The 13,487-nt window shown below is 36.2% G+C and overlaps 2 protein-coding genes across 3 annotated transcripts in view; both read right to left on the reverse strand.

The window, feature by feature from the left end:
• The window catches only part of LOC108607582 (protein bunched, class 2/F/G isoform), a 77,244-nt gene that overhangs the window by 23,443 nt on the left and 40,314 nt on the right, over positions 1 to 13,487 (reverse strand).
• LOC108607583 lies at positions 9,801 to 10,743 on the reverse strand. Of its 2 annotated transcripts, none has more exons than XM_017998482.2 (2): positions 10,251 to 10,743; positions 9,801 to 10,191 (listed from the first exon to the last, which is right to left on the reverse strand). In XM_017998482.2, the coding sequence occupies exons 1-2, from the start codon at positions 10,726 to 10,728 to the stop codon at positions 10,136 to 10,138; spliced, it is 534 nt and encodes a 177-aa protein (XP_017853971.1). In that variant the 5' UTR covers positions 10,729 to 10,743; the 3' UTR covers positions 9,801 to 10,135. The 2 variants fall into 2 exon arrangements, with proteins under 2 accessions (XP_017853971.1, XP_017853970.1); XM_017998481.2 differs by having other exon boundaries at positions 9,811 to 10,197.

Below are 13,487 nucleotides of genomic sequence, written 5' to 3' on the forward strand. Positions count from 1 at the left end.
AGCAAGTTCAACTGTTGCCATTTCCCACAACAAGCTGTAACTTGAGTTCATATTTCAACGTTAATTACTAACTGACATGTCAATTTGTCATTAATACATGTAAAGGCACAAAATTCAGCGTTAACTACGTGAGTAATTAACTTGCTCAATGTGCCAGTTGATTGTCTTTCAAATTTAGTCCTTGACATTGGGCCTAAGATTTACAGCAAGTGAAAGTAAAATCAATAAATAAAGGCACGATTTTTAACGTTTTTATTTCAAAATTAATTAACACAATTTTCAAACGTCATGCGAGTTCATGCAAAATCAGTTGACAAATTAATTCCGATTTCTGGCAATAACAATAAAGTTATACAGCGCTAATAAATTCTGAAAATTTCAAAATGCTCAGTGCTGTAACTCACTAACCCAATGACGCAACAAAGTAGTTTCTCCTCTTTGATCTTGCAGACTTTTCACACTAAAAATATATTTTTCTTTACTGACGTACTTTACTTGGAGTTGGCTCTTTACTTAATTGAGTCATAAAAGCAAACAGATAAAACTTTGAAATGCGTGACGTCACAGCAAGCGCAGCAAAAAGTTAAAAAAAATATATAAACGTATGAAAACCTCTTGAAAATGGTTCAATGTCAAAATACAGAAACGGGTTATGAGTCAATGCAATGCTCTGTGTGCACCCACGAAGCTTTTTTATATTTTTCCCCCACCTGGTAACAGCAGCAATTAAAGTTGATTCAGTTTTCAGTGTCAGTCGCAGTCTGAGCTACAGTGGAACCAAGCTTAATGACATCATAGTTAAAGTTTTTCAGACGCGTTGGCGACGTCTTGGTACGCAATCATGATTAGCTATCAACGTTATCAGAACGTTTTACCAATATTAATTTTATGCACAGTGAGAAAAATAATGCAATGAATTGGAAGACAATGTGATAAAATTGAAATAATTGCACCTCAGCAGAAGTTCATTGGTTACGATATCCGCTGTACGATATTTCATTAGATATATTCCTCAAAATTGCTCTTTTTTTAACAGATACTCTCCATATTATTGACATTTTATATTTTAGAGATAATAAATTCTCAATAAATCCTATAATATATATAAAACAAATTCTGACTTCGAAAGTAAAATTCAAATATTTGTTTCTAATATAAAATTTGCATTTAATTGTCTATAGTGCGCAGCTGTTTATATGAAAAATAAAGCTAGAAATAATCGCACCTAGGCAGAAGAAAATTTCAAATTTTCTGCAAATTATTTAGTATTTATATTTTAGAGTTAATAAAATGTAAAAAAAAATATTAAAATCGATCAGACTTGAAAAATTAAATTGAAATATTGGTAATAAATATAAATATATAAAATTTATATTTAATTGTCTATAGTGCGCCGCTGTTTTTATGAAAGACTTGTACACTTGTAAGAAATATAATATTGCATATACAATTTTTCTCGCTGTGTACTTATATTTAATAGTGTTTACTTCTGGTTAAGTTGACCGCAACAGGCAAATAAATCGTTCTGCTAGACACGTACTGACCCAGCTAAGCTCACCCCACTCCCCCCTCGCACCGCTCGATTAAATCAGTCTTGAGTGCATGGCCAATACGCTTGGCCGCTCCTATCAGGCGGCGCTCACGTGCTAGACGAACCAGCTGAGTGTCAATAGCAGCAGCAGCAGCAACAGCAGCAGCCAGGGCTGCATGCAATTGCGTTACACCTTGGCCACGCCTCATTAAATGCAAATACAAATCAATTTGCCACAACAGCTTCGAGTGCTTTATGCATAAGTTGAGGTTTATGCTAATGCAAGCTACTAAAGCTTAAACAAAGGAGTGTTTGTCATACGCTAAGTTGAAAGATAAACTATAAATCTAGTCTCTAGCTGTTTAGCTTTATCAAATAAACTGAAAATGGGCGTAGCTGCTTATCAAACATAAAGATAAGATTAGATAACACTGTAGGCATTTAATTTGTTAGTTAAACAATTTGCACGTCATGTCCTTAAAGCAGAATTCATGCTCTATATAGACTAGAAATATTTCAATTATAAGCAAATTATTTTCAGCCTCCTGCAGCGTTTGCTTCCTTAGCTCACAATAGGTGATAAATACAAATTAATTTTTTGGTAACCTTGACATTTGTTCAATGTTAAGCCGCTTGATTAATTAAGCTACAATCAGCGCAGCTAAAAATTATAATAACAAGCTTTAAATTTTGCAAGCAACTTATTTTTTTTTGAAGCTGCTCACCTTTTTTTTTGTGTAAACAAAAGCATAAAAACAAATAGTATAGCTAGGCATAAATCGTGGGCTATGGTACACAATGTTTAGACTTGGAAATGGAAATGCGGCGCCGTCAGTTGTTGTAATCATTATTTTTAGAGGCAGCAGCCCACCCCATTGGGCGCAGCCAAAGGGCCATGTGGTCAATTAACACTAGACAAGCGAACACATGGCAAATTACAAGGTCAACAGCAGAGCAGACAAGACAAGCTGCTGGGCCATAAATAAAACTTGAGGGAGTGAAGCTGCAAAATTATAATCAATATAAAATTGCAGTGTATATAAAATGCGGCCTGGCGTTTTCGAATGTTTAAACAAATTAGTACAACTGCTAATTAATTGCAGCCAAAATTTGTATATAAACAAATACATAAAAAAAACAACAGCCAGGCCTTTTTGTTTAAAATATAGGCCTATATAGCCTAAGTTAAATATATATTTCCATGAATAGCTGAAGCACACATGCGAATCATTTTGGTTTTATGTCCAACTTTTCAGCCGAAACGTTTTAATATTTTATAAATTAGCTGCATGTGTTAGCTTTTAACTCGATCGATAGCATATTAATAAACCACAACAATGTGTTGCAAGTCCATTTGCAACAAAAAGCTTTCCACTTGACGCATATGCTTGCGTTTTTCCATTTGAGCGCGCACTAATCAAGCGTTGCAAGCTCTCAAGCCAAAGAACAGAGCAGCGAAGCGAAGCGTATAGAATATACTAGCAAGTAGTAGTAGCTCAAGTTAAATGCTTGTATCACGAAAAGGTCAAAGTTCATGACGCGCTGTCCCCCTTTCGGACGCGTGCGTTTACCTTTTGAGCTCAAAACGAAACGTTGGCCCAAAGGCCCACACTGAGTCTAGAATGTTTCTGTCTAAGGCACAATTTTCAATTGCTGAAGAAAAAAAAAACTGAAGTCGCCCCGTCACGCTGCCAACTTTGCCACAGTTCAAGGCAGTTCATTGATAAATAACCACTCAGTCGTCGTCGGCAGCGGCGCGACGCTTTTGCCTAATTACCGCTCATTGTTAGCGGCTGCAGCTGTGGGCGCTACAGTGGGTGGTGCAGCCTCTTTAACAACAAAAATAAAGTAGCGTATCTCACGCTTACTTTTGTTTAAAAACAATTCTAGTTTTAAAGCAGTTGCTGACTCTTTGGGCTATGCTAACAATCAATTACTTTGTTGCTTACATTTCAAATATAATTTAATTCTAATGATTTCCATTTTGAATTGAAATCAATGAATAATTTTGTATAAATTCAATTTCAATAAATTTGTTACTTACATTTTAAATGTGAAGCACTTAAAGTTTCAATTACGTTGATTTCCATTTTTAATTGAATATATGAGAAATTAGCTAAATGATTTAGTATGCATTGTCTTAAGGCTCTCCAGGAACGTTTAGAGTCTTTCTTTAGCTAAATATTTAGTTATGATGAATTCTAACACTTATAAAAATTCCTTAGAAGCTATTTATTGATTCATAAATCATTTCAAAATTAATTTTGTATTCGTTTTAGTTGCAATTAAAATGCTAAGATAAATTATTTTTAAATTTTTAAGCATTCATTGTACAATTTCAAATTATTAATGAACATTTTGCCATATTTTTGAATGAATCGCAATGCACTCAATTCAATGCCTAGCAAGCTTTACTATAAAAGTAGAGAATTGTTTGAATTTAATGGCCAAGAACAATCGTTGTCCATACACTGCTCAACTAATCCATAAATATAATCGTCAAGCGCCAAAGCTCGCGTCGACTGGGGGAATATAAAATATCGTTTATAGTGCATGGCAAATATGCAATTATAATGCAACGAGCAGTGGCTGCGCCGATAAGCGCCAACTAGCAAATGAACCAACAATTGAATATAACACTTTGTGTGGGGTTAGAAAGGGGTTGGTGAGGCTGCAGGGGGTGTGCACGCGTGGCAGCCAAAGCAAACACATGCCAGTCAGCCAGCCAGCCACCCACATGCTGAGTCAGCACTGGGAGGGGGGTGAAGTGCTGGCGACAAAACTGCAGTTAAGCTATAAAATTGCAAACAATTTTTTTTTCTCTTGCTGGATTTTTTAATTGATTTCTTTCTCTTGCTTTGTCACACTTTGCGTTTTGCATATGCAGCGCATTTTTCCGTTGCTTTGTTTTGTATAAAAAACGCATTAACTATGCAAATGCGTTTGGGAAAAATAATTTTGCAATAAACGTTAAAGTTTTCATTTATGCAAGTTTTTATAGCTCAACAAGTTGGTCAAGCAAGCAAAGCGGACTAGCATTAAGACTTAAGCTTAACATAGGCTAAGTGTGTTATCGATAACAAGAATATTTGCAAAAAGCTTTCGTTACTTATATGCAAAGTGCAGTTAGGTCATAACATTTGCATATGCATAAGCTGGGCTTAGGGCTTGAAGAAATAATAATATATATGGCAAGCTAATTAGCCAGTCAGCCTTAGAAATAGTTTGACTAATTTATGATATTAGCATGTCACAATTTCAAATGACGCTATTTTTAGTTCTGGCTCAAAAGCAATGACGATATATATCGTTAAATTAAACTTGTAAGTATGTCATTTTTATATGTTGTAAGTTATATAGCATTAAGCTCAACTGCATTTATCTAGCGGCATATCGATAGTATCGATATTTATATATATGCTTAAATTAAACATTACACAAATGCGCTTTACTATCTATATAACTAGCTACTTAAATTATGCTATGTGCTTAATGCTTTATCTCTAGCCTCAACTGCTTTTATAGCCTATCGATACTATCGATATATGTTTACTTACTCTTCTGTGCTGAACATGCGCACCATATGCCGCTGCAAATATTGCGGCACACACTCTGGCGAGGCCGGTGGTGTTTGATAGGCATTCATTAGAGCCTCGTCGTCCTCATAATAACCCGATGAGGTGGACGAAGATGTGCGCGGATATTTAAGCATAATTAACTATTGTTGCCGAACGAACAGAACACAACAAAATATAAACGACAAACAGCAATGACGGCAACTTTATGCACAAAATTTGGTTTATTTTTGTTTTTGCTTTTGCTTATTTATGTGCTCGCCGCCTCGTTTGTGATATTTTTAACGCAATTACGCGTTTGTTTTGGTGTCTAAGATGTTTCTTTTTGAATATGTCTGGAGGAGCTAAGTGCTTAGCTTATATATTGTTGAGCAATTATGCTTTTAGTTTTATTGTCTGTGCGCAAATCACTGCCAAAAATTATGGCTTATTTTGTTGTTGGCCACGCCCACGTTTAACTGTTATATAAAGACAGTAAATTATATTGTTACTCAATCGAGCTGAGCGTAAAACAAAACTACAAAAGCACGCGATGAATTTCGCATTGTTTTGATTTTGTTTTAATTTTATTATGCGCTGTTTCTCTTATTTTTTTATAAATATTTTTGCGCTGCTTTTGCACAAACCGTACACAAAATATATCGAGACTATAATGTCCAAAACGAATGCAAAACATGCACTTGAACGAATCGAACGAAACGACGACGACGACGACAACACGATTTTTAGTATTGAGCAATTGTAAAGCGATTTTTAACGAATTTCTATATGTTATTTGCAAATAACAGAAAAATTATTTGTGGCGCGACTTGCGCTAACTGGAACTTGTTTAGCGTCGTGCCAAATGGCAACAACTAATAATTTTTATTATATTTAGCATTATTTTTATAGGGAGACGCGAGTGTGTGTACACACACTGGGAGAGACTGTATGTGTGTTGTGTTTTGCAATTAATCAAGCGCAAAATCGTTGACTAAAAATAAATATTAACTAATTAAGCAATGCAAAAGGCGCAGAAGATAAAAAAAATCTTTGTGATAAATTGTTTTGCGCTTGTAAAGTAACAGAATTTAATTAATTCGAACGTGCGAGCTTCACTACGTTTTACAACACTGTTTAGCGGCGAGCAGAGCAGCGCAGCTGTGGCAGTCTGCGAATAACAATAAAGCCGCCATAATAAACCTTAACACAAAGTAAACTTTGAAATTTATACAATTCATTAGGTTTTTCTTGCGTAGTTTCGTCGTTTCGTTTCACTGTGTGTTTGGTTTTTATTTTTTTTATTTTGCGCTATTTATAGCCTACATTTAAATATTGTGTGTATGTGTGTGTGTGTGTCCAGATACAAACAAAAAGTGTTGTAGCTGTTTGTTAGTTGTTGAAAATGCGCAACGTGGCGTTGATCTCAGAGTGAAAACATCTACTAAAGAATCGAAAAAAAAACGCTTAGATACTTAGACAACAGTAACAAGGTCAGGGCGTCGCACCAACAGCAGCCCAACACTAATTAACACACACAGATACACACACGCACACACACACACGCAATCTAAAGATGCTGATAGACACACACTTTTAGATTGAGAGCTACTTTAGGCTACAGCTGCTGGCAGCTCTTGTTGTTTCGCTTTTGTTGTTGTTGTCGCTGCTGCTGCTGCGCGCGTACATTCAACTTAAATTATAGCAAATTGTTTAAACAAATAGCGCTACAACAATTTTGTATCTTTTGTGTGCTTCTTTCTTTCTCGCGTCTCGCGCCGGCGACAAGTTTTTGTTTACTGAATTCGAATCGAAAAGTGATTTTTACAAAATGTGCGGCGCACAAAATCCAAAAACGGCTGCGCGCTAACGACGTCGACGTCAGCAGCAGCAACAGCAGCAACAACAGCAGCAGCAGCAGCAGCGGGTTGCGTTGCCAGCAATAAAATTATTTTCAAAAATACACAATATCTGAGTATTATTTTCTCAGTTTTTGGGTGGGCGAAAAGCCAAAGAGCGCCGAGCCGCGCAAATTATCGATAAGCAGCACAGTCGACTGCGACGTCGTTGAACGATAAAGACAGCGACTAAATAAATACATAGATTATTATCAGCAGACTGCACACACAGCAAAGAGCGAGCTGCCTATCTAATCGCTGTATTATAATTTTACTCTATTAGAGCTTGTAAATACATATACTTAGACTTATATTTTGATAAGCGCAAGCTATTGGCAATGCAAATATAAACACAAGCGACCAACATCATCAATAACAATTTGTTTAAACGTTACCAACGTTGGTAAACAAATTGTTGGTCAACAAGTGCACACAGGCTCTTAAGCTAAGCAAAAGGAGACTAACAAGCTCACATGGCTATATATCTTATCATAAGCTCTATTTTTGCTGTAAGCAAATATGCGAAAAACGTCAGCAAGTTTGAAATAGTTTCTTTTGTTTTTCTCAAGCTTTTCGTATATATTTTAATTAAGTTGCTTTGTTTTTGCCTGGCGTGTGCCTGATTCGTGGCTCACCCTTTGCCAAGTTATTTAGATCAGACACACGTGTAATCTATAGACCTGTTGCTGCTTCAAAGTTGCATTGGCATTTAATGTTTGCTATTTTCTATTTTATTTTTTAGTTTGTCAGCTGTTAATTGTTGTGAGGCTGGCGTGAAATTTATCGCCACAAAGAGCAAAACTGCACACGAAAATAAAAGCAAATGCAGCGCAAGCGAGCAAAGCGCGCCACCTGCGCGTATACGTAATCTAAATTTATTGGCTCATTAGAGAATTTTGTAAATTGACGTACGAATCTCAAATGAAAATTGCGCTCGATTTGCTGCTGCTGCTGCTACTTTTTGCTTATTTGATAGCATGTCTAATTGGCATTTAATTATTTTAGTCGAGCTGTCACATTTAGTTTTATGATTAGCCTCAGCTCGCGATAAGATATAGTTTAGTTAAATTTATAGCCTTGAGTCATACGACTTAGCAGGCCCAACACCTGTTGGTGTTGCCTTTGTTTCAAGTCAATATTTGACTGCGTTTGCTTTAATTAACAGTCAATAGGCCTATGTGAGTGCTTATGAAACTTTATCAAGCTGTGTGCAAACAGAACGAACCGCAAAGAAAATGGAAAAGAGAATCAACAAACAGCGTTGTGTTGTTTAGTTTGCTCTGTGGAAGAGGCGGGATTAGCACTGAGGCTTAGTGTTGGGCAAACAGTTGTGGGCCTAGTGGCTATGTCAACGCTTTTTACAAGCCACGTCTGTCAGCTGGGAGGCAAACAAAAGCTTAGCCAGAGGTGGGTTATAAGTTAAGCCAAGCGAATGGAACAGACAGCTGACGTCCAAGTACTTGGCAATTAACTTGGGCGAGAAATTGCGAGAGAGAAAAAGTTTTAATCGATAAAAGATGAACTGTACTGTTCAACAATATGGTTAATAATTAAAATGAAACTTAATTAGATTAGCTTTAAGATTAATTTAAGTAATTTATACATTTGTGTTCAAATTCAAATTCATTTGGTATCAAATTGTTGCTTTTGTTGGTGAATTTACCAACACTAAGCAACATTAGCGTCTAACTCATCAAGTTGCTGTTGGTGAATTGTTGATTTTGTTGGTGAACTTATCAACATTAGCTAGGATTATAGCTTAAGTCACTTTCATGCTTTAAAATTAAAAATATCAATTGTTGATTTTATTGGTGTATTCAGTAAATTCACCAATACTAGCAGGTAACGTATAGAATTAAAGCATAAGTATTGCAATGTGGCGAATTCACCAACACTAAGCAACATTAGGGTGTAACTTTTCAAGTTGCTGTTGTGAATTGTTGATTTTATTGGTGAATTCATCAACACCAGCTAGGATTATAGCCTAAGTCAATTTCGTGCTTTAAAATGAGAATTGTTGATTTCATTGGTGAGTTCAGTAAATTCAACAATAGTAGAAGCTTATGCAGGATTATAGAATTAAAGCTTAAGTCATTTAGTTGAAGCATTCGAATTCATAGCTCAGGCTTTCAAACTAATTGAATTTATTTTTGAATTTATTGGTGAATTTTTTGGCGATTAGTACGGTTAGTTGAATTGACTGCTGCTTATGACATGCCCATGTTAAATTCACCGATCTCCGAAACCTGACGAAGTAAGCAAGATCAGGCCACGACGACTGGTGAAATTACAAGGTATTCAAATCTAATATTTAAGCCTGTTTATTATATTAATTTTAATATTGTTTTGTTAGCACTGGTTAATAGTAATACTAGAAGCAACAAGTCGCATTTTGTTAGTTAGTTTTAGCTCAAAATAAACTTAAAACTTACGCTACCAATTTGCTATGCATAACGGCATAGATAGATTTAAGTAAGCTCACCTGCAATGAAATCAAAAGTAAATAGCAATCAATAAATGACAGTAATAAACCCCCACATATGAATTGAACTTAATTTAAAACCATATGCAAATACACAATGAAATGCGAAAACAAAAAGCTGAAACGATTAAAATTGTTGTCGATTTGCGTGCTGAGTTTAAAAATACGCGAAAATCTAAAACAAATAAAAATTATAAGTACACAAAACGAATGTATGTATATATTTAATTAATTGGCGTGCTCAGCCCGCAAAGCGACAGCCAATAAAATTATAAATAAAATTAGATACTAGTACTAGCGTGTTGCCAAAAGACGTCACCAGCACTCAGTTGTTGCCTAGCCAAGAAATTGAATGCATTTCATTTAATTTGCACGCTGCTGCTGTTGGCTTTAAATTGTTGTCAATGAAATAAAAGACCACCGAGCAATGAGAAAAATTGTAAATTGCATTTCCACTTATGGCAGGTGTTGCACTAAAACTAATTGTAACCAAGGCTAATACCGAAGCGTGGGCGTATATAGAACATATTTCAACACAGCGATGAGTCAAATGATTTAGAATCTGTTGTTGAGTTGCTTGCTGTTGATGGGTTTTAATTCAAGCGAATAATGTCAAAAGCTAATTCTTTGAATTGCAGAATTTCTAAGAATTTGCAGTTGTTGTTGTTGTTCAATTCGCAGCAGGCAAATCGGGCAATAGTTCAACATCAAACAGTCCAGGCTTGGCTGTAACTAAATATTAAGTTATATAGCAGTCAGCTTTTGACACACTGGCGCGCGCTCACCTCGACTGGGCTGCAGCCTAACACCAGCTGCATCGAATAGCTCCGCCCCATTCTCATCGACCAGCACCCCAACGCGTTCGTACTTGCTTTCAAACAATTGTCCCCAACGCTGCACCAGATTATCGATATCTGCCTCGGCTGGCGCCAGCGTACCCTTCAGATATTCCATAAACTCACGCCCCGCCGCCGCACACAGCAAACCCTCTGGACCGAATTCGCGAAAGTCCTGGCTCACATCATAGATGGCACCCTTGAAGCTCAGCAGCAAGCGTCCATCTTCACGATAGCCGCCAAATTCGAGCAGCTCCAGCTCAGTTAGGCCGGCAAAAGGCAAAGGCGACAATTGCTGCACTTTGGCTATAGCTGGCGGCGTTATTAGCTGCTTCAGTTCACGTATGCAAAAGCGCAAAAAGAAATACGTAAAAAACAATAGCAAAATAATTGAAAGTAGTATATACAAATTGTTTTGCTCAGACATGTTGACAAATTTTCTTCAACACTAAACCAAAAATCAATTTAGGCTACAAACAAAAGCTAAGCCTGCTGTTTATATTTAAATTTTCACAGCTGCTGCTGGCGCAACAAATACAAAATGTGTGCTGCATATTTTCCACAAATATTTACTTTGATATCAAGTGTCTAAGCTGCTATCAACACGGCAGGTGATAATGGCAGCAAGAATAACAGGAGCGCAGCAATTGGAGCTGCTCGCTGACAATGTTAAGAGCTAAACAGCAACACAGCTCGTGTGTGTATATATAGTAAAGTATATATAACTTTGCAGTTATCAGTTGATTAAATATGAATTATATAGACAAATACACACACACACACAGTTTGAACCACGCCCCGCTTGCAAACTTTTGCGCAAGCAGCAAGACACTTGGCGCATACAGGGTGTTGTACTAAGAGCGCTGTTGTGTGCGAAAGAGCAAGCAATAGCAAACATATACAACTACATTCAGTTTAAATATTGTTTCATTTTAATTATTTTGTCTGCAATTAATTTTTGGCGCTGTTTTCTACTGACTCTTTGCATAAATTGTTAATTAATTATTCAAATTTATTTTTTAAACATTTATCTTGTCTTCATTTTATATGCCAATTCATTTTTTATTAATTTAAATTGCTTTGCTTAGCATTTTTTTATAATTTGGCATTTTATTTGTTTATTTATTTATGCAAATTGTATTTTTAACTAAAGCTGTTTTTTTTTTGCCATATGCTCTGCGCTACGCTGCTGCTTTTACTTACCCAATAAAATCTTTGATAAAACAATAAACCTTAAATAAGCCGCGATCGTTGCTTAGCAAATAATCGGGTTGTATAATAGAAGCCATCATAAGGCTGTTGCTCTGTTGTTGTTGTTGCTGCTGCTGCTGTAGCTTTTGTTGTTGTTGTTGCGACGCTTCAGTGTTGCCGCTGCTGTTGCTGTCGCTGCTGCCGGACGCCATGTTGGCAGCCATTTTGTTGGCTAGCGTAGCCATTTTAAAGCCATGCTGGCAAATTTTACATGCAGTTCTTTTGCTTAACTGTTTTTTATTACTTGTTATTTGTTTTTTAAACTTTGTAGTGTATTTAGGCGTGCGTATTAATGTTCAACAGTTGAGCGCTGTGGGTTTTTGTTTTATGCCAAATCAAAACAAAAAATTTAAATTAAAAGCCTGCAAAATTCAATTACAAAGCTATGTGGCCAAATTCACTTTTGAATGGAAAATTGCAAAAACATTGCCAATTTCAAAAATTGTACGTGTGATTTGTGTGTGTATGTGTGTGTTAGTGTGGGACATGCCTAATAATAAGTGACATGAGCATAGCATTTAATTAACATTCCGATTGGCTGACAAACTCAAATGTTAAATTGCAAGCCACAAGTGCCAAAAACTACGAACATAACAAAAATGCAAAGTGTGTGATAGAGAGAGCGCGCGAGAGAAAGAGAGAGCGTGGGGTACTTCAAACTAAGCAAAGTGTACAAGCAAATTGTTTAAATGTGTTTTATAAATTTTAAATTAAATGCAAGTTTAAACTACTTTTCAACTATTTTATATATAATAAAGGCTACATTTGATTTACGCTTGAGTCACCCTACTATGGCCTAGAAAAATATGCCACATAGGCACTGATTCCAGGCCCATTGCTTGCCTTGTTGACAGTCAGTTGACAGTTGCTAGAATTATGACAGTTCACTCGAGTATCTTGCCTCTAACTATGTGGCATGTTTGTCTCTCTCTATGTGTGTGTGTGTGTGTGCGTGGGTGTGACTTTTGTTCAAATGTACAGCTTGCTAAATGTGAAAAGAATGTTTGCTGATAAGTCAGCCAACATGACAGCAACAGCAACAAAAAACAAGCAGCATACATTAATAACAACTAGCTGCTAGCAGCTACTAACGGCATTAATTAACATATTTAATAAATAAATAAAAACACGCACAACACGTGCACACTGACAAATTATCATAAAGGGCACTCGAGCTGGCCGCAAGGCTGTGTGAGGCCTTTGAGGGGTTTAAAAATATATTTTTGAGCAGCGACCCTGACTTTGACTTTTCCGGCCCCCGTGTTCAGTTTACAACAAGTCACGTTCTAAGAGCACTTCAGAGAGCAGCAGCAGCCACAGCTACAACTGATGAAATGATATGTGTGAGTGCGCATAGGGTTACAATTGTGTGTGTGTGTGTGTGCGCTGAAGTGCCAGAGTTTCGTTCACAAGAGACCTTGGGCAGCTCACTCAATTGAAACTGAAACGACGCAGAAAATAACAAGACTAAGTCTCTAGTGCTGCTGCTGCTGCAATGAATTCCATGCAAACAGGCGCTGTGCGTTCTATTTAGAGATTAAAACGCAGCAACAGTCAAGGATGCGGCTCAAAAGCTCTGGCAAATTATTTTGCTGTGGGCAAACAATGAATGTTGACAAGTTCTGCTGGTTAGAGCTGGGAAATTATTGTGCAAAATAAACATAAAACAAGTTTGGATTGCAAGCCTAAAGCAAAGCGACTGTTAATATTAAAGGCTTGAGCTTAAATAATATACACTAAAATTTATGCAGTGTGCTTAACATTTATATAAATTTAATTTGTCTTTAAATGATGAATTTAAAATTATTGTATTGTAATTAAATGAAGATTTAGTTATATTATTGCCAGTACTATTATTATTTATTTAAGAAGCTTTCAACTGACAAATTGTTTATTTCAACATTAAACGTTAAGCTATTAGTAAATCACAAAAAT

The sequence above is a fragment of the Drosophila busckii genome, chromosome 2L (genome assembly GCF_011750605.1).
Source record: "Drosophila busckii strain San Diego stock center, stock number 13000-0081.31 chromosome 2L, ASM1175060v1, whole genome shotgun sequence".
NCBI classification, from domain to species: Eukaryota; Metazoa; Arthropoda; class Insecta; order Diptera; family Drosophilidae; genus Drosophila; species Drosophila busckii.